Genomic DNA, 21,295 nt, shown 5'->3' with positions numbered 1-21,295 from the left:
AAGAGACCCCCTCCTCTCTCTCCCTCTCTTTGCACCTGAGAAGACAAAAAGAAGGCGCCATTGGACTCTGGTGGAGTGGTCCTAACCTGAAGAGTTTGGTCAGGAACGCCGTTGGGCATGTTGGGAGAAACTTTGCTTTAAATTGAATATAATTTGTTGGCACCAGAAAGGGTTTTATCTTTATTTTTCTTGTAACCATTTTTGCCTCTTCTGCCTCATTGCTTGTACTCGCTTAAAATCGCTCTCTTCGTAGTTCAATCACTTGTTTTATTGTTTAACTTAAACACATTGGATTAGATAAGAGTGTCTGGGTGACTATTTAAGGTAATACGCTGGTGTATATTATTCTCTTAAAAGGAATAATGGACTTAATATATTTGGACTGGACAGGACAGGGCTGGGCAGTACAAGACATACATTGCTGGGGGAAAATCCAGGCCTGGGAGTGTGTTGGGGTCACCCTGCAGAATAACCCAGGCTAGTGAGAGCCAGAGCGTAGCTGGCAGGCTGCAGGTACACACAGATACTCAAGATGCAGGTTGCAAGCTGTTGGGCTGTTTGTGAGAGGCCCAGATGGGAGTTACTGCAGCAAGGTAGTGCAAGGTGCCCAAGATTGCATGCAGGGCTCTGTGCACTAGATCCGCATTTCTTAACCTTTCTAGGTTGGTGACCTCTTATGTGAAATTGAAACCTTTCACAACCTCCTTCCATGTGCTATAAAAGAGTAAAAAGGTCTCATTGCATGTAAAGATTAAAGTCCCTTTTTGGTTAGCACGCTAGGTGAGGACCGTGTCTCAAATTAGCAGCGAGAGAGCTTCCTGTGCAGCTTCCGATGGAACTTTGCATAGCCAATCATTGTTCTCCTTTATCCCCCCCCACTGGGGACTCATATATGGTGAGACGTGCCACTTCAGGGTCCATTTCAGAACCTCTGCCTGTGAACCACTGGAGATAAACAAAGGTACTGCGTTCAAATCATGGAGGAAGGGGGAAAGGGGGAGGCGCATCCTTAGAGCAGGCTACATCCTGTTTTAGAGAATCATGTTTTCCAAGAAGGACAGCAGGCTGATTTTGGAAAATACACAGGAAGTGTCCGGTAACTGAGGCTGAGGGCCGTGTTGGAGTTGCTTGTCAATGTCTCGGTAGGAAATAGAGCGGGGAGGCAGCTGGAAATGTTTGTCATCGGGGCAAGTGGAAGGATTTTGCAGCTTGGAGCAGGATCAGGTTGGAGGTGATTGTCTTGGGGGGTAAAGGTTAATGTCGGTCTTAGAGCAAAGGGGAGAGAGCACAGGTTTTGACTGCTGTGTTTACTCCACTGAAACCCGTCACGATCAGATGAAATGGGAGAAGAGACTTTTCTGAAAGGAGTTAATGTTCTCAAGAAAAAAGGATCAGATTCTTTTGTTCTGTTGTAAGGCACGATGGGCCGGACCCTTAGCTTCCATATCTCAGCATCCCTCTGTCAACTCCAATGGAGCATGCTGATTTACACTAGCCCAATGTAGAGACAGACCTACCCAGGACTAACTGGGAGATATTGGAATAAACCAGGAGTAGATCCAATGAAGTTAGTGGAATTATAGCGGTGTAACTGGGAGCAGAATCTGGTCCTATATATGTTCCTTGCTAGTTTTATCATAGGAAGCACAGTTATACTTGAAAAAAGCAACAGAGGGTCCTGTGGCACCTTTGAGACTAACAGAAGTATTGGGAGCATAAGCTTTCGTGGGTAAGAACCTCACTTGCATCTGAAGAAGTGAGGTTCTTACCCACGAAAGCTTATGCTCCCAGTACTTCTGTTAGTCTCAAAGGTGCCACAGGACCCTCTGTTGCTTTTTACAGATTCAGACTAACACGGCTACCCCTCTGATACGGTTATACTTGAACTGCTGCATGGAAAGCTGGTGCAGAAGACTTTGGCAGCTCAATTGTCAGTTCTAGGCTCTTTATGCATTAGATGCAGCTTGTAACAGAGTATTTTCTAGCTCCTTCTGAAGCCAGAAGAATCTTGACTGCAGAACATTCATTTCACAACAATATTTAGCTTTTGGTTTAACAACACTGAAGGGGCTTTGGGTTGCTGCCTTTTAAAGTCTCCTCTGCAACTCAAGAGGTCATCAAAATATTTTCTAATGATATATTTCTAAAGCTCTTGCTCCCTTCGGGCTCAGATCAGTTACGATTAGGGCTGTTCGAAAGATGGAACTCTCCCTTGGCCGGGAAGGTTGGCTTTTTCAAATTGTTTCCTGTTCCGAATCAGAAGGAAACGTTGAAATGTCAATTTTTTTCATGCCATGAAGAATTCCAAAAAGAGTTTTGACTGAAACGAAATGATTCAAAATGGCTAAACAGCACTTTCCATTTCGAAACAGGAAATGATTCAAAATGGCTAAACAGCACTTTCCATTTCGAAACAGCATTTAGGAACCGTGTGCACTGAAGGAGGCTGCTGTCTGTAGGACCCCGGTGTCATTCGTGGCAGAAGCTGGAAGGTGTGTAGTGAATGAGGCAGGGGCTTGTGGGAAGAGAAAGGAGGGTCTCCTGGTTAAGGCAGTTGAATTCTACCTACTCTACCTATGTGATGCTGGGCAAGTCACTCCAATGAGACTTTTCACGAGTGGTCAGTAATTGTGTGCTCCTCATTTCCTGGACGTCTGACTTGAGATACTTGGGGTTTGATTTGCAGAAGTACTAAGCACTCACAGCTGAAACTGAGGTCAGTGGGAGCTCTTCTCAGAACAAATAAAGTGCTATAAACAGTTAAGTACTCTGACAAATCAGGCCCTGGGCTTCTTAAATTGGGCAGCCAAAATTAGTTAATATTTTTGACAATTTTGACCTTGATTCCTGTGCATTGGTTTCCCATCCCTAACATGCAAATACTACTTGCCCCTCCCCAAACAGGGATGTTGTGACGATGAATTCCTTAACGTTTGCAAAGCGCTAAGATACTACCATGAGAGTAGCATAGAGAAATCAACGAGGAATTAAATAATTCTGTATTCAGTGCAGAGTTTGAATAGAGCACAGTAGATAATGCATGCGGGGGCCACATATTAAATGATGAGAACAGAAAGAGATCTTGAATAGCTACCCATTCACAGAGCACCATCCATTCTGAGTACTGAATGAAGCAGGGGTCCTGTGGAAAAAAACAGTATGTGACTGTGTAATTAAAGACGGTATCAAAATGCACAAGGGGGTGAATTAAGGTTGCATGGGCAACCTTAAATCTAGCATTTCCGAATTATTGATTTTGCTTGATTTTGCAACCGTAACATTCTTTTTTTAAGTGTCATTTCAGACTATAACATGCTATAAAACTCAGCAGTACAAGGCCTAGACAGAGTTATCACAGTACATAGAGATCTTTCATGTACCCGTGAGTTTCTCATTGAATCCCACCCAGCTTCCTCAGTCATCTAAAACCAAGTCTAAAATTTCTATTCCACCGGAAATGAATGAGGATGTGATAACCTACTCAGCTCTGAAATTTGATGAGTCTAGAAGGCCAAGACCTGGTGACAAAGGTACAGTACGTAATAAAACATTATTGTACAGAAATAACAGCTAATGGTGTTTCACTCAGGGTACCTGGTAGAAAACTCAAAGTAGCCTGAATACGAGTCCTCTACCACTAAATAATCTGTGCTTACAAAGTAAAAGAGGTCGTCTGATAGATTTTGCCAAGGTCTTTCTTTTCCTTACTAAAAATGCTCTGATTCTATAGCCGTGACCGCTACATTTCAGATCCAGATTGGCAACCTGTGTGTTTGTACCAGGCTAATAAAGATGACTCTAGCTCTTCTCTTTGCTTAATTTCATACCCAGAAATTCATCATGAATGCAACATAACGTTTGATTCCTTGTGATGCATGGACTCACTGATTATTTTTCCTGTTTAAGGATTACATTAACCATCAGAAGCTCATCAAAAGCAGACTAATAATAATGGCCAGTGGATGAGATTTCTCCTCACTTCTGGCTATCACTCAAGATTCAGCCTTCTGAGGATTTTAGATCTGTATCTTTGCAAGTTTCTTGCATCAACATCTATGTTTTATCAGCAGGGGTTAGTGGGTTTTCACAGTAAACAAGTCTGTCTAGATCATGTTCCATGCTACCCTCAGCTTCTGATAACATTGCCCTTGCTAGGCAATTTGTCTTAGCTAAGGCTTAGTTTGAACCGATGCTGTCATGAGCTTAAGTGTCCTTTGCATTCTGTGTGGTGCTCTAGTCAAAGGTTTTCAAACAAGTGCCTAAGAGTCTATGAAAAGAACAGGAGTACTTGTGGCACCTTAGAGACTAACAAATTTATTAGAGCATAAGCTTTCGTGGACTACAGCCCACTTCTTCGGATGCATATAGAGTGGAACATATATTGAGGAGATATATATACACACATACAGAGAGCATGAACAGGTGGGAGTTGTCTTACCAACTCTGAGAGGCCAATTCATTTTCTAATGTAGGTTGTCAGGAGCTGGTCTAACTTGAGATACCATCTCCTTTCAGGCAGCTAGCCTCCCTCCAGGGAAGGACAAGCATGCTCTACACACCAGTTCTGGTCAACCACCGCAAAGAGACACAAAGGGCAGAGGGAGCTCTTTCTGCCTTTTTTCTCCCTGCAGCTGGGCACTGGTTGGCCAGAATCTCACCCTAAAGCGCTTCAGTTCTTAGTAAGAAAAACTGTCCATCACTTTTAGATGTACCCAGCCAGTTGGCTGACTTGATTTCTCACTTTGAAATGCATGAGGCATGTTAGTTCCTGCAGAGCCCAGCCTCTCCGTGCTAATGGAACTGCCCTGGATAGAATGATAACTCAGGCATGTCCTCACTCCAGCCCATCTCATCAAACCCACCAATAAATTCTCCTAGGACTTGTCATTCAGACCACACCAGGCTCCTGTTATACATGTGACCTGTCTTAGCTATTCACATCTTGCAGTCCCTAATACAGATGGAGCTTCCTCATCCACCATCAGAAAAACAAGTGTCTTCACAACACCTTTGTAATTTCCACGGCTGATATCCTATTTACTGGGAATGTCTCTCCATTGGGCCCTGTATTATTTTCCCTCCTCCCCACCATCTCAGAGTTATTCCTGATATAATATTGCTGGCAACTCCTGCGTCAAATTAACTGTGCCAAGGGTTTTCACTCTTCAATTCCGAAGATACTTACAATTTGTATTGCCCTCCCCTACTATCGATATGGGACCCGGTTTTCATGATCAGCCCCTCTACTGCTGTGCTTGTATTATCAACCTCCCCGATGTCAAGTCTAAAATTTCTGTCTCTATAATCTCACCAGCAACACGTAAGGAATTGGCAACGAACCAGGAACTGAACCATCACACCCCAGCTAAGCAGCAGGGAAGCCAAAGACCTCAAGGTGTGGGAGACAAAGGTACTGTATGGAACAACAGCATCATCACAGCGAAACAGAGCTAAATGTGTCTTGTTTGCTGCTCAGAATTTAGCCTTTCTACTCTTCCTTCGCCACCACCAGTACAACCCATATCCATAACAACACTCTTTTTCTTAAATCCTACTAAATACTTCCTATTAAATCTACCTGCCATATATTAAAACCCCATGAGACTTTCTACCTCTAGTAACTGACTAGCACAATACTGTATTGTACCTTTTAACGACTCACTGCATGCGCTGTACTCCTGACCATTCTATTACTTTACCGCCAATAATCAAACATCTAAGTGTAATAATCCATTGCTCCGGACACTATATCAAGTGCCCTAAAGTTGGAATTTCTCTTTCAAGATGGCCAATGGCTGTTGTATCTCAGCTGTAGCCATGCTGTGGGTGTAGCCTTTGAGTTACACAAGTAAAACAGGTTTCAGAGTAGCAGCTGTGTTAGTCTGTATCCACAAAAAGAATAGGAGTACTTGTGGCACCTTAGAGACTAACAAATTTATTAGAGCATAAGCTTTTGCGGGCTACAGCCCACTTCATCAGATGCATGTAGTGGAAAATACAGTAGGAAGATATATATATACACAGAGAACATGAAACAATGGGTGTTCCTATACACACTATAAGGAGAGTGATCAGTTAAGGTGAACTTTTGTCAGCAGGAGAGAAAAAGAACTATTTGTAGTGGTAATGAAAATGGCCCATTTCCAGCAATTTCCAGTTCCTCATATCTCCTTGTGAATTGCTGGAAATGGGCCATTTTCATTACCACTACAAATAGTTCTTTTTCTCTCCTGCTGATAAAAGTTCACCTTAACTGATCACTCGCCTTATAGTGTGTATGGTAACACCCATTGTTTCATGTTCTCTGTGTGTATATATATATCTTCCTACTGTATTTGCCACTACATGCATCCGATGAAGTGGGCTGTAGCCCACGAAAGCTTATGCTCAAATAAATTTGTTAATCTCTAAGGTGCCACAAGTACTCCTGTTCTTTTTACAAGTAAAACATTGTCACCACCAGAGGGGAAATCTTGAACAGAAGCATAGATCATCACTGTCTGCTGCTTATGCAGTACTGCCAACCCCAAGCATTTAAAAACCACGAGTCGGGACTAAAAATCATGAGATGTAAAAATACGACATTTTGTTTTTTGTTTCTTCTGGCATTGGGGTGTTTAGGGGCAGCTGTTCAGTCTGGTCTCCACAACCAATGAGTACAAGAATCTTACCATTTTTTTTTTCAATGAAAGTTGAGATTCTCAGGTAATAACATGATTCCAGCAGCTGCGGCTTTACAAATTTTTTGTAAAACTCATGATCAAATGGAGAGAGTTGGCACCACTGGAAATAACATCTCTGTTGAGGTAGGGGAAAAATACAGTCTGACTTTCCTGATCCCTATTCACTAAAAATCAAATGATTTCACAGCCCTTTTAGACATTATCTGGCTGAAATCTCAGTGACTGGCCATTTCTCCCCCCTATGGTCTGTCTTCTATTTCTCTTTTTTCCCTAGATCAGGCTTATTTCTGATTTTCTGGAGTAACTTTGCTGACAATATATTTGTTTGGGAACCTGTATCAACTTTAATCGTGGCAAGGTCTAGATAGCGAGAGCCTCTGTTCTTCATTTCCAGAGACACTTCCTTCTCTTTATTCCCAGTCCCCTCAGTATAGCTACTGGGGCTTCTTTCAGTGATCGGCTAATCTACTGCTGCATTTGCACCATCAGTCTCTATGACTGCATGCACAGTACTTGCTTTGCAACTCACACACTTTTTCAAAGGTAGGGCACGTAGCTATTTGTGGTACTGGACAGGCCAGAATTATCTTTTTAGCTTACTGTTCATTGGCCCTGCTACTCTATTTCTTTTTTTAATCAAAAGCACTCTTTCTAGGAGATTTTTTTTTAAGACAACTACATTCCTCCCTCCCCCTTCCTCTTCTGTTTAGATACTTTATTTTTGATGTTCATTTTGCAGCTTTGCAGATGTCAATAATTATGATGTATTGTTTGTATTTCTTTATTAGATCCTCTGCCTTCTCGATGGTTGCTCACTACAGTTATCCTTGGGATTCTCTGCCTGCTTTTGTTGATAGCAACAGGAGTTTTGGTTTCCAAGGGTAAGTACAGGAAAAAGGAGTCATGAGTTCTTATAATGTGTTGAAGGGGAAGACAGCATTTTCTAGTGGCTACAGCAGAGACTAATACCATATCATTTGCAGTATATTATTCAGCCACTAGATATCTCTGTATGCTGTATGCAGTTCAAGGTAGCGTATGCACCCTGGTAAACAAGAGAGACAAGACTGGAACTCAAGCTGGGTAGAAGTCTGTTTGTCTATAATTGCAGGTGTTCTCTTTAAAAAGTGCCTTCCTGTTTAAGACAAACAGTGATTCTGTTACCACTGCAGAGACTGGGTAGACTCCAGAGAATCAGGACTCCTGGGTGGAGCAGGCCTTTGCACTGTACACAGCCTCTCCATGCTTTGGGTAAACTAGATTTGTGAGAGAAAATCTTGGCTTTCGTTTTTAAAAAAAATGCACTTCTGCTTGTGAAGAACCTTTGAAATCAAACTAAACAGATGAAAAATGGTCACTAGGGTGGCAAGGAGCAGGGCTCCACTCCTGCATCAGAAGGGAGTCCAGAGGGTCTCCCCACATGCCATGCCAAGGATAATTTCAGCATCCACTGAGTCAGTTCAGTTAGGGGAGTGTCAGCGAGAGGATAGTTAGAATCATCTCACTAGCCCTCCCCCAAACCCCGGGGCAGTTCCTGGGCACAGTCTAACTGGGCAGGAGGCACTTCTGTTTTGGTAGACCCACTACAACGTATTAAAACTGGCTTTGCTCCGGGGTTCTAGTCACAGCTCGGCCTCTGACCTGGGACAAGTCATGTTACTTCTCTGTGCCTTTGTTCTACCCTGTTGCGGGGTGTTCTACTCATTGCTGGGGCTTGTGTCCATGTGGGGGTTAGCTCATGGCCAGTTTCCTCACCCCATGGTCTCGCTCTCTCTCTCTGGAGTCAGGTTATTCCCTCCCCATCACTCAAGTTGCTTCTTGCCTTGGCTAGGTCACTGTAGTCCTTCCCATCCATGGTATCAAAGTCCTACTGGACAAAATGCTTCAGGCAGTCTTCTGCTCCACTACCCAGTCTGACCCACCGCCCCAGAGGCTGGTAGGGGAACCCAGGCCCACCATACTCCAGGGTCCAGCACAGAGACGCTCTAGCCAGCAGCCTCTGTCTGCTCACTCCCAGACACCATTGCTGTTTCCCTGGGCTCCTTCCTACTTCCCTTCCTATCGTCTGGCCCACCCCTGAGTTACCAGTGGAGCTTCCTCTGCTCCCTATGGCTCTCACCACTCTCGGATTCTTGTCACAGTCAGTCTGCAGCCAAGGCAGAACCTCAGGGCTTACTCCCCATAGTCTGTTGCCAACTCCCCTGCTCTCTAGGGAGTGACTGCAGAGCTCCTCCCTGCCACCCTCTCTTACCACCAACTTCCTCTCTTCCTGCCTGCCCCAGCTCCTCTCCCCAGCTGGCCTTCATCAGCCATTAGGCCTCATCAGCCCTGCCTCTCCTCCAGGTGTACCTAGTCATGCATTGTGTGGGGCAAGCACTCCGTCACATACCCATATATATAAGGCTATAATAATCCATGAAGACATCAGTGGGGTGTTGAGGCACTCCCCTGCAATAAATTAGCCAACACTCCATGTTCTTGTTTTGAGGTACTACACATCTGTGTTTTTAAGCATACAGCTTTCGGGCCAGATCCTTTGCTGGAGTAAATTGACATACTCAGTGAACTACATTGATTTACACCTGGTGAGAATCTGGCTTGCAGTCCCGAAGCCTGTGTTGTTGAAAAAATACAGAACGTTTTCATGCAAGTACCAATGCTGTTCAGTATTGCAAAATGTGTGCTACTGTATACATTAATAAAGCTACTTTATACAGTAGACTTTCTCAAAAGAATTGTAGAACAGCCCCACCCCAGGTGTGCAGAGCGGCTGAGGAAGGTCCCTAGTTAGAAGATCTGAGCTGTGGGACAGGTACCCACAATGCACTGGTAATACAGTGGTTGGATGCCACGCCGTGCATGGATGTTCTGAACAGATCTAGGCTAGTCAGGGTGGGTTTTATGGGCCCATGGCACTGCACTATGTATCAGATACTTTATCACCATGCTTCAAAGAACGACTGCTCTGTAAATTCTGCCATAGCCTTGGTAAGTGACACTGTTGTGTTGTTCTGACATTTAAGTCACTCAGTGTGACGGCCAGCAGAAAAATCTCACCCAGCAGCCGAAGGTTTGCCAAAGCCAACCCACAAACCACCCAGGGACTCCGCCGGAGCTGCCGAACAACAGAGGTAAATGGAGGAGGAGGAGCCGCTGTCCCCACCAGCCAGATCCAGATCCGTACAGGAGATTCCTTCTGTCTCAAAGTGCTTGGGCTTGGGATGGGAGTTCCCCTGTAGGTGGTTGAAGGAGATCTCACTGGCCAGCCGTGGGGTGCGGTGGGGATGGAGAGCCCTCCCAACCTCGCTTCTCAGCCCAACCGGCTCAGCTTTTCCCCTGTCCCTTGGGAGAGGCAGGAACGTAGTCAGTGATAAACTCCCCTCCCGTGGCCCGACGCAGTCCAGCCGAGGGCAGTGCACTGAGGCCAAAGCACGTGGGTCATTTCCCACATCCAGCTCCATGGCTAGCTCCTCCCATCTCCCCTTAGTTACTGGGAGTCCGCTGAGTTGGGCCAATGTCCTTTCCGAGGCTGTCCCCTCTCCCCTCCCTGCTGCACCCCTTTCCTGACGTTTTGCCCATACCTGTGCTTGCAATGATCCCTAACTAGACACTGTGTGTCTCCTACCAGACCGTTCTCTGCCTTGTTCTATTGCATTGCAACTACCACGTCCCAAGGCAGCGTGGTTGGAGCCATTATAGCCTGCTTGATTACTGTAGGGAGCCCCACCAACCATTCTCCGAGAGAACTACTTGTTCCACTTACTACTCTTTCTGCTTCATCTAAATCCATCCAAGATATTAAATCTATCACCAGTTTCTGCTCAGTTCCAGCCAGAGAGCATACCAACAACAATCTAGTACAATAAGCCATAAGAGATTCCCCTTCCTTCTGATACACCAACAAACCCAATCTCCTTAATTCAGAGAGAATCAGAAAATATCGGGCTACCTTCCGGATAGCACCATCTTTGCTTAACTCTGCCTCAATTTAAGCCAACAATGTCATTCCTTTTATAGGGCCAGCACATGCTATTATTAATTCTCTGAAATCTCTAAGATCTAGATGTTTTCTAACCATGTATCCCAACAGCCAAGACAAACACATTTTCTTAGTCAAAGAACCCAATTGTTTAGCCAGTGTCTGTTTTTCAGTTTCAGTCAGACTATGTTGGCCTGATTAGCAAACAAGGCTGATCTATCTAGAGGGAGACTGCTTTTCTGCTCTTGTTTCCCCTCTTAGGTACTTGGTCTGCTAAATGTCCCCCGAAGCAAGGTCTAGCTCACCCCGAGGATTTCTGTCTCACGGTCTCAAACCTCTTTAGATATGAATTAGGGAACTAACTTAACTAATTTACTTTGTTTAGCATTTATACCTTTTGTTCTCTAAGGAGTCATATGTCCCAGAGATATGCCTTGTGGGCGCTCATTACTGGTACACACTAATTAATATATTGGAAGGAGGGGCTGCAGAACAGAGCTCAACCGACATTTACCCTCTCATCAATTATTCACTTAAACTCTTAGCGTGATGTCATCCAGAAAGGGCAATAAATTAGCCAACACTCCGTGGAATGGACATAGTCCCCTGTAGGCCTGTCTGTTTTTGTTTTAAGGTACTCCGTTGTCTGTATTTGTACACATACAACTTTCGGGCCAGATCCTTTGCTGGAGTAAATTGACACAGTCACTGAATTACATTGATTTACACCAGCTGAGAATCTGGCTGGCAGTCCCGATGCCCGTGCTGTTTAAAAAATACAGAACATTTTCATGCAAGTACCAATGCTGTTCAGTATTGCAAAATGTGTGCTACTGTGTACATGAATAAAGCTACTTTATCCAGTAGACTTTCTCAAAAGAATTGTAGCACAGCCCCACCCCAGGTGTGGAGAGCTGCTGCAGAAGGTCCCCAGTTAGAAGATCTGAGCTGTGGGACAGATACCCACAATGCACTGGTAATACAATGGTTGGATGCCACGCCGTGCATGGATTTTCTGAACAGATCTAGGCTAATCAGGGTGGGTTTTATGGACCCATTGCACTGTGCTATGTTTCAACTGAGGCTTTTGTATCACCATGATTCAAAGAACGACTGCTCTGTAAATTCTGCCCTAGCCTTGCTAAGTGACACTGTTGTGTTGTTCTGACATTTAAGACACTCAGTGGCGTGGCCAGCAGGAAGTCCTCACCCAGCAGGTGGAAAATCTCACCCAGCAGCTGAAGTTGTGCCAAAGCCAAACCACAAACCACCAAGGTAATTGGAGGAGGAGGAGCCGCTGTCCCCACCGGCCAGACCCAGATCCGTACAGGAGATTCCTTCTGTGCCAAAATGCTTGGGCTTAGGATGGGAGTTCCCCCATAGGTGCTTGTGGGAGATCTCACTGGCCAGCCATGGGGTGGGGTGGGGTGCGGATGGAGAGCCCTCCCGACCTCGCTTCTCCGCCCAACCGGCTCAGCTTTTCCCCTGTCCCTTGAGAGAGGAAGGAACACAGTCAGTGAATAAACTCCCCTCCTGCGGCCCGACGCAGCCCAGCTGAGGGCAGTACACTCAGGCCGAAGCACGTGGGTCATTTGTTACATCCAGCTCCCCCCTTCTCCCCTTAGCAACTGGGATTCAGCTGAGCTGGGCCAATGTGCTTTTCCCGGCTGTCCCTCTCCCTGCTTGTGACAAGCTCCCATCTCCCCAACCCGACGGGGGGTCAGGAAGGCAGTCAGGCCTCTACCAAGATGGTGGGGGTTGGTTCTTCAGTCACCCCATCATGCTGCTGGGGAAGCCAGTCCCTTCAGGCAGCCTGCTCTTCCCCGCCTGGCAGCGGCAGCTCCTGGACGGGAAAGGCACATCCCCATGGGATGATGGGATCACTGGACTGTATGGTCCATGACAACAGTAGCCATGGGGGCCAAGGCCTAAGGCTGGAGTACAATCCCAGGGTTAGACGGCAATGTCCCCAGCACACCTCGTCACACCAGAGCGAGGCAGGATCCTGGTGAACTGATCAGCGGTGTTTGTTCGTTCAAGGGGACAAATGTCCGGTACGGTGGATACAGTCCAGTGACAGCTTGTATCTCTTTGCTGCTGCAACCAGAACTTGGGAACAGTGTCAGTCCTACTGCTCATCTCAATCTGCCCAGCTGCTTAAAACTGAGAACAAGGAAGAGAAGGTGAATCTGAGTTTCTTTAAAAATACTGGGGCAAAACTGGAGTTAATCAGCAGCAGCTCCCCTGCTGAATGTGTGGGATGGACTGTGCCCGACACACAATCCATCCCCATGCTACATGCAGGGCGCTGTGACTGCAGCACTACCCTGCATGGCACAAAGTTCCCTGTCATCTTCAGACTCAGCTTGATTTTAAGTGTCAGGGAGATTCCCTCAAACAGGCAGAGACTGAAGATAATGGGATCAGTTCTTGTAAATGTATTGACAGGGCCCTATGGGTAACGCTGTGTGGTGACCATGAAAATGTCCAGAAATGTCCCCTTTCTGCCAAACAACCCTGTTTGTGGTGAATAAATCCAAACCACCAAAGGCAATAACCACACCATCTTCCATCTCCTCATTTCGCCCACCCCCCATTTTAGGAGTTCTGCTTCGGGCCGGCTTTCATTGCTGGTTGGAGAAGGGGGCACCCATGGTTGCAATGTTTGTCCTAAATCACTTCCCCACGGCTGCAGGGGAACCGTGTGGCAGAACTAAGAATGGAAATCTGGATGCAATATTCAAAGCCCAGCAGAGAATTCAGCCACCCAGCTCCCACTCAAATTAATGGAATTGGGTGACTCAGTCATCTGGTGGGTTTTGAAAACGTCTCCCATGAAGCGTCGTAAATCCCAAAAGAACCGGCACCTCTAAATGAGACTGAATGAAGTTAAAATCCTTCACAGTCCCCTGTATTCAAACCCACTCAGGTACTGAGCAGATATCAATGAAAGTTTCAATTGACCATTTTTGTACACTCACAGCAGTTAAACCAGTGAAAGTGATTTAGCAAAATCTCAAGGGACTGGGAATATTTGAGAAATGTTAGATCATTTATAACTCAAACCAACCGAGCCGAAGTTCTTTCAAGCAGGTTTTCCCTTAGATCCCTTTGAGATCTATGAAATGAGCCACGTCTGCATAAAACCAGTTCAGGCACTTCTGAGTTCAATGTGCGCACCATCTCCTGACTGGAACATTTTGGGAAAATGTCGGGTGTTTTTTAGCACCTTCCATAACCCAAAAATGGGTTTTTTACTAAATAGTTTTTACTGTAACTTTGCTATAAACAGCAACAGAGGGTCCTGTGGCACCTTTGAGACTAACAGAAGTACAGGGAGCATAAGCTTTCGTGGGTAAGAACCTCACTTCTTCAGATGCAAGTCTGAAGAAGTGAGGTTCTTACCCACGAAAGCTTATGCTCCCAGTACTTCTGTTAGTCTCAAAGGTGCCACAGGACCCTCTGTGGCTTTTTACAGATTCAGACTAACACGGCTACCCCTCTGATACTTTGCTATAAACATTCAGCTTTGGCCTGAGATTCAGGCTGGACAATTTCAGCCCAAAAAGATTTGGTTTGAGAAAGTTATCGGTCACTGAAACAGCCAGTTACTGTAATAAAAGTGGGAACTCAACCTTAGCTGTAGTGATACATCTAAGAAGACCTATGGTGATACCGTGTGCTGGGAGTTCCCGAACTTCTACCCTGTCCAGCCCTTTCCACTTATACCCATGTGATGGAATTTGAGGTTTTAACACTTTATTTTATTCTTCTGCAGAATTTCATAAAACAAGAATCATATCTTTATTTTGATATACGTCAAAACTTTAAATATTATTTCCCTTTCTGGATTGGAGCATCGTATGATTCCCGCACCAGGAAGTGGGTCTGGGTGGACAGCACAGCTCTCTCCTCTGGCCTGTAAGTCTGTGTCACTAGCACATCCTCGGCTATGGACCAAAGCGCGGCACGGAGTCCTGTGTTTGATTCTCCACTGTGAGCCTCAGACAGCCTGCGGTACATGCGTTTATTTAAGTGGAGACAGTAACCCACAGCACTGGCCTCAACTGGGAACTTCCTGGTCTCCCCAGCTCCCACAGTGCCGTTCTCTGAGCAATTCTAGCTCCTTTGTGATGCCTTTCATCCTGAAACACCCCCAGGTGCCCTCAATTTGGGAGCCTGATTGTAGGTGGTGCTGGGCCCCTAGTGTCACAAATTCAGCCAGAAGGCCAAGAAGGCTGGGGGGGAGAAAGGCATTTGCTACTTCCCCCTGCCACAGGCTGTAGCCAGACACACTGGTCCAACGTGGGCTTGTTGGCTGGGCATGGCAAAGGAGGAGGACGAGCTGGTTATTCAGCAACCTCTGAGGGACGAGCTGCTGAACTCGCTGGTGTCAGTCAAGGGCAACGCAACCCTGCCATGTTTCTATACAGGCCTCATCTTACAGCAACAATGAGTTATTGTAAAAAAAAAATGTATTGGGACTTTTTGTATCCCTCCGCCCGGAGAGCCTGCTGACTTCGTTACACCATGAGTCCAACACTACAGGGCTCAGGCAGAACCGTAAAAACCTCCTAAGTGTATGAAAATCACTTTTCTCTACCTACCCATGTCAGTGTAAATGTCACAAAAGCCAAGTCAGCTGTTTGACACTGCTCCAGGGTTTTCAGTGTTAGATCAAGTCCCAGTGAGCTGGGTTAGCAGGCGGAGGGCAGGTGATTTGATCTCAGGTGCATGAAAAATTGCAGAGCCATGTGAAATATGAATTTATCCCATGGATACCATTTCCACTTCTGTGACTGAACGTGGCGGCGAGTGTGTATTTCACTCTCCCAGCCCCAGACTGGAGCCATCTCTGGCCACGATATAGCACAATGGGAGGGGGAGTAAAGAACACTTGAGGGCCATGAGGTCTTAGTGATCCTGTGCTCACAGAGTCTCCTCAGACAAATAGGGTAGCACATTGGTTCAGCATCGTCTACTGTCCTCAGGACAAACACAGAGTCCAAGCATTGCGGCCTGAGGCAGGGGGCTCCGGGGTTATTAAGATGAAGTGTAAATGGTTCATTTTTGCACTGCAGGCTTGAAATCCCAGAAGCTGATAGCCAGCATTATCGGGGCGGAGCTTGTGCCTATATCCAAGGTGGGAATTTCAAAACTGGAGCCTGCGGAGAAACTCGATCCTGCCTTTGCGAGAAGATGAAGGATTTGACAAGAACTTGAACTCCCTTATCAGGAACGGGCCTGGACAGTCTGCTAAACCAAACAGAGATGGAAAGATCTCATTTCCTGTCTTGGTAATTTCCTCTATCTGCTCGCTTATGTTGCACGTGTGAGAGTGAACTACAATCGCTTTCCCCTACAGCCTGACTTCATCTGCTGGCGTCTGTAGTGGTTGGATAAATCTGCTCACCTCATCTCACCTAATGTTTTTTTCTTGGCTGTATGGGGGGTATTCATGCAACGTTGAGAACCACTAGGGTAAACTGTTACTCTCCAGAGCCTATGGCGTATACAGACATATGTGTGTGCTACACAATCATAGACATGAGCGATGGAAAAGACTTATGGACTCTCCTAATGCAGCTCCCTGCCAATGCTCTATTGCCCCCTATTGTATATCACTGTAGTGTCTGGTCCTGTCTAATTTCAAGAGTTTCAAATGCCACCATGTCCCTAGGCAGACTCCAAATCGTATATCTGAAACACGAGTTGAATAATTGCTATTAAATTAAATCTCACACCAAACGTCCCTGAATCCTTCACCATGAGCAATTGTTGAAAAGGTTTCAGATGTGTGTGTGTGTGTGTGTGTAGTTGATCAGGTTGGGGGTGGGGAGTCAATACTCTAAAGAGATCAATTAATGTAACCTATTTGGAGCATATGTTTTTAAAATGCGTGTTGCTGGCTATGTATCATGGATCTGCACATTCCAGAGATGGCACCTGGCCTTTGTGGTGCTGTGTATTCCTTAGGATGCTGGGTCATTGCACTTTGCAGAGCTGTCAGCAATTACCATAATCCCTGGAGTTGGGGCACATAAAAATATCCTTGTTATGCAATTCCTCCGTCAGCTGGGGCACATTGCTGCTGAGTGCTGGGTGGGACATATTGGGGTGAAGATCCCTGGATGTGCTGATGAAGAACCTTGGTCCAGGTCCGATGCTGTTTCTCTTCTCAGTTTCCACCCTTCATTCTGAGACTGCGTTGCCTGCTCCCTAAGGCCCAGATTAAAGGTATTCAGGCGTAGCTATGCTCAGCCTTGCAACGTCTATCTAATTTAGGAGCCCACCTCTCATTTTCAAAAGTGCTTTAGGCCCTTAGAAGCTTATAACCTATTGACTTTCAATGGGATTTTGTTCCCAAGTGCCTAAATCACTTTTGGAAATGAGATGTAGATCCTGTGTTAGTTAGGCCTTGCAAGGCTGAGTGTGGCACAGAAGGCAAAAAAAGAAAATGTCAAGGATGGGGTCACAAAACCTTCCCCAATCTCCTTCCAGCCCAGACGGTGCGGGAGTGTGCTCCATTCCAGGTGGAGTCCCTCCTAAGGGAAAGAAGAGGGCCTGAGAGCACAAAGACAATGCTCTAGAGCAGGTATTTTTGAAATACGGGTGTGTAAAAGTAGCACCTCAATAACAGTGGCCTGGTTTTCATGGGTGCTGAGCACCAAAACTTGCACGGACAGCAGGGGAGCAGCTGGTGCTGAGCGCGTCTAGAAATCAAGTCACTGGTTAGGTCTGGAATTTTCAAAGGGGCCTCAGGGAATAAGACACCCCAATCTCATTGAAAGTCAGGGGAAGTTTAGCATCTAACTCCCTGAGGCTCCTCTGAAGATCGCAGCCTAGATCCTACAATTTGGCTTGAAGGGCTTGATCCAAAGGCCACTGAGGTCGATGGCAATCGTTCCACTGACTTCAGTGAGGTTTGGAGCAGGCCCCAGGATCCTGTCTTTAGCCACCCCGCTTTGCAACTGTTGGCCTGTATTTTTCCAACAAGCCTTGTCGACAGCTGAGCATCTATTTCCAATACGCTCTTGTTTAATAACTTCTGCACTTGAAGATCCTCCGTTGGTCTGTGAAGTTATCCCCTCAAGCCACCTCCTCGGCCTTGCTTTATTTAGCTCATCAAGGTAAACATCGTGTATAGAAGTTTCACATCTCAAATTAGCAGCGAGAGAGCTCTTCCTGTGCGGTTTCTGCTGGAACAGCTATGATCAAAGCATCCTTCCTCTCTCTGCTGGGCCCCTGAGATCCAGACAGTTGGACTGGAAGACACGCATCGCTAGAGCCTGATTCTGACCTCACTTACACCAGGGTAAATCAGGAGTGAGACAAGGGAGTCACTCCAGTGTAAAGCAGATGTGGGAGGAAGATCAGAGCCTGGCTCTGTCCCCTGCTATACCCATCAGGATTCATAAAGAGCAGCGGGGCTGATACTCCACTCAGAGCTCTATTCCGGAACACCGGCCTCAGCTCACAGACCTCCGGACGCACACTCAGGTATCCCTCCCAGGTGCTGTCATGGATTGTAGTTTGATAATGGGCATTTTCTGCAGGTGGGGCTTATCTATTGCATTTCAGGTGACTGAATACTTCAAGTAAGAAAACCCACAGAATTTTGGTAGGATTTTGGAGATGAGGGCAAGACTTGTCATGGGGTAGCAGGAAGATGTTTACTTCTGGGAAGGAGGTTGGTTTGGCCCATTATCACTGAACCATGCATGGGCAGGTTTGACTTTTGTTGTAGGGTGGACAGGAGGCATTGGCAGCTGGAAGCAATATTCCCTGACTTTCCTTGAGTATGGAGAGCACTTTAGAGACTAAAACTTTGGGCTTAAAGACACAGAATACGCACACGCAATGAGAGCGGGGAAAGGGTAGTGAAAATCAGAAAATCTTTCCCATTAATGACATCACTATACATACAAATTGATGGGGTCTAATTTAGTTGTTACCTCTCAAGAAACAGATCTTGGCGTCATCATAGATAGTTCTCTGAAACTATCTGCTCAGTGTGCAGCGGCAGTCAAAAAAGCTAACAGAATGTTAGGAACCATTAGGAAAGGGATCAATAATATGGCAGAAAATATCATAATGTCTGTATATAAATCCATAGTACACTCACAGTTTGAATGCTGTGTGCAGTTCTGGTCGCCCCATCTCAAAAAAGGCATATTAAAATAGGAAAAGGTGCAGAAATGGGCAACAAATATGATCACGGGTATGAAATAGCTTCCATATGAGGAGAAATTGAAAAGACTGTGGAGCTGTTCGGAAAAGAGATGACTCTGGGGGGATATGCTAGAGGTCTATAAAATCATGAATGATGTGGGGAAAGTGACTCAGGAAGTGTTATTTACCTTTTCACATAACACAAGACCCAAGGGTCACCCGATGAAATTAATGGGCAGCAGGTTGAAAGCAAACAAAAGAAAATATTTCTTCACACAATGCACAGTCAACGTGTGGAACATGTTGCCAGAGATGTTGTGAAGGACAAAAGAAAAACTGGGTTCAAAGAAGTATTAGAGAAGTTCATGAAGGATATGCCCATCAACGGCTATTAGCCAAGATGGTCAGGGTTGCATCCCTATCTCTGGGTGTCCCTAAACCTCTGACTGCCAGAAGCTGGGGCTGGACAGCAGGGATGTCAATAATTGCCCTGTTATGTTCATTTCCTCTGAAGCATCTGGCACCGGCCACTGTCGGAAGACAGGATACTGGGCTAGGTGGACCATTGATCTGACCCAGTATGGACATTTTTTATCTTCGTATGTCTATTCCATGAATTTTGTTCATCTCAGTCTATCCAGATACTACAAATCATTGTATTGTTTAAATCCTTTCACCGAAAGCTTCTGCACCTGCCTTTATGATCTATTTTATAGACCCGCCTGCATTTCATCAATTCTCATCGAACCACTGAAGCTGAGTCTAAAACGTCTATCCCTATTGCCCCACCAGAAATGAGTGAGGAGGAGGACCTGAAATTTCAATCTTCTTCTGAACATCAGAGACAAAAGCCCAAGAATGCTGGAAACAAAGGTACTCCATGTAGCAAATAGTCAGCGCTCCATTGCAGTAAATGGCACTGCACCCACCACCAGGTTGCACTCCCCTTTCACCAGCTGAGGATCAGGGCCATCCAGCTTCCAGTCAACGGAAGTGAGGTTTGAGCCTTTTTTTCCCCCAACTGGGTGGCTGGTCTCGGTCTTTTAGAGTTTGGTGCCGCCCAAATAAACTCCAACCTGACCTTCGTTTCTCAGGCCTCTCTCTGCTCATCTTCTTTGTGTTCATGTCACTCTCTCTCTGTGCTAGATTCTCTCACTCCATCACCCTCCTGGTTGCCAATGGCAGTCGTGCTCGGCGTCCTCTCACTGTGCCTGCTTTTGCTGATAACAGCGAGAATCCTGGGTGCCAAGCGTAAGTACTGGCCAGAAAAATCACTAGGGGCTTCAGTCAGAAACCGTTGGCTTTATTCTTGGCTATGGTACTCACTTGCTGCATAAATCGGGGCATATCTCAAATTGCTCATCTGTTAATAGAATATGCTATGTACATAGGATCTGATTCTGCAGTCCTTACTCATGTGAGAAGCCCCATTGACTCAAACGGAACTCTCTGTCTCATGCTTCCAGAATAATGAAGACATCCTCCGGCACTGACTTAACTGAAGTTGCCTCTGCTCCTGTGTCAATTAATGCTAGCAACCATTATATGTTTCCTTCTGTCCCCGTTTCCATGTAGAGTCTCTCTGTTACATGGGGCTGTAATCTGGCCACTAACATCCCATTTTGGGGGCAGGGGTTTCTAAGGCATTTGTACTGAAATGTGGAGCCACCCAGATGGGAAGTCACCACATCTATCTGAGCCAATTCCTGGAATAACAAGCCAAAGGGTTTCCTAAACCTCTTTCCACGGTCTCAATAGCCTTAGCTCCTGGTTGCAGCACTGACTGTGATCTAGCCCTTGTCATCAAATCACTTAAAGCAGCTAACACAGTCTCCAGAGATTGCCTACCCAAATGAGGCATTTCTGCACCCCTTTCCTGAAGTATTGCCCATACCTGTGCTCGCAATGATCTCTCACTACACACTCTGTCTCCTACCAGACCGTTCTCTGCCTTGTCCTATTTCATTGCAACTACCACGTCCCATGGCAGTCTGGTTGGAGACGTTTTAGCTTGCTTGATTACTGTAGGAAGCCTCACCACCCATTCTCCTTGGAGAAATACTTGTTCCACTTACTACCCTTTCTGCTCGATCTAAATCTATCCAAGATATTAAATCTGTCACGTGTTTCTCTTCAGTTCCAGCCAGAGAGCATACCAAGAACAATCTAGTACAATAAGCCAGAACAGATTCCCCTTCCTCCTGATACATTAGCATAACTGATCTCCTTAATTCACAGAGAGTCAGAAAATATCGGGCTACCTTCCGGATAGCACCGTCTCTGTTATCTTTGCTTAACTCTGCCTCAATTTCTGCCAACAAAGTTGTTCATTCCATAGGGCCAGCACACGATATTATCAATTCTCTTAAAACTCTAAGATCTAGATCTAAACCCACCTTGCTTCTGCTTGCGGAACATCATTTGCTTTACGATAACACTCATACAACCCTGCAAACCTGTG

The 21,295-nt window shown here is 45.8% G+C and overlaps 1 protein-coding gene across 3 annotated transcripts; it reads left to right on the top strand.

The window, feature by feature from the left end:
• The first annotated feature begins 2,379 nt into the window (after positions 1–2,379).
• On the top strand, positions 2,380–16,410 carry LOC101938159 (natural killer cells antigen CD94-like). 3 transcript variants are annotated; one of them, XM_005287448.5, is made up of 8 exons: positions 2,380–3,530; positions 5,315–5,410; positions 7,472–7,564; positions 9,707–9,814; positions 11,839–11,937; positions 12,703–12,845; positions 14,441–14,583; positions 15,744–16,410. In XM_005287448.5, exons 1-8 carry the CDS (start codon positions 3,458–3,460, stop codon positions 15,883–15,885), a joined length of 897 nt encoding a protein of 298 aa, XP_005287505.2. In that variant the 5' UTR covers positions 2,380–3,457; the 3' UTR covers positions 15,886–16,410. The 3 variants fall into 3 exon arrangements, with proteins under 3 accessions (XP_005287505.2, XP_065445878.1, XP_008172085.2); XM_065589806.1 differs by lacking the exon at positions 9,707–9,814; XM_008173863.3 differs by lacking the exon at positions 2,380–3,530 and having other exon boundaries at positions 3,586–5,410.
• The last annotated feature ends 4,885 nt before the right edge of the window (positions 16,411–21,295 follow it).

This window comes from Chrysemys picta, chromosome 3 (genome assembly GCF_011386835.1).
Source record: "Chrysemys picta bellii isolate R12L10 chromosome 3, ASM1138683v2, whole genome shotgun sequence".
Lineage (NCBI taxonomy): Eukaryota > Metazoa > Chordata > Testudines > Emydidae > Chrysemys > Chrysemys picta.
This window is presented reverse-complemented; position numbering and strand designations above follow the sequence as displayed.

What these genes read in the sequence shown, in the direction of transcription:
- LOC101938159 (XM_008173863.3), top strand. Translation starts at nt 5,215, where the DNA reads ATGGGACCCGGTTTTCATGATCAGCCCCTCTACTGCTGTGCTTGTATT. An exon ending in GGAGCTGCCGAACAACAGAG is followed by an intron (nt 9,815 to 11,838) that starts GTAAATGGAGGA and finishes CTGACATTTAAG; the next exon opens with ACACTCAGTGGCGTGGCCAG. An exon ending in CCAAACCACAAACCACCAAG is followed by an intron (nt 11,938 to 12,702) that starts GTAATTGGAGGA and finishes TGTTCGTTCAAG; the next exon opens with GGGACAAATGTCCGGTACGG.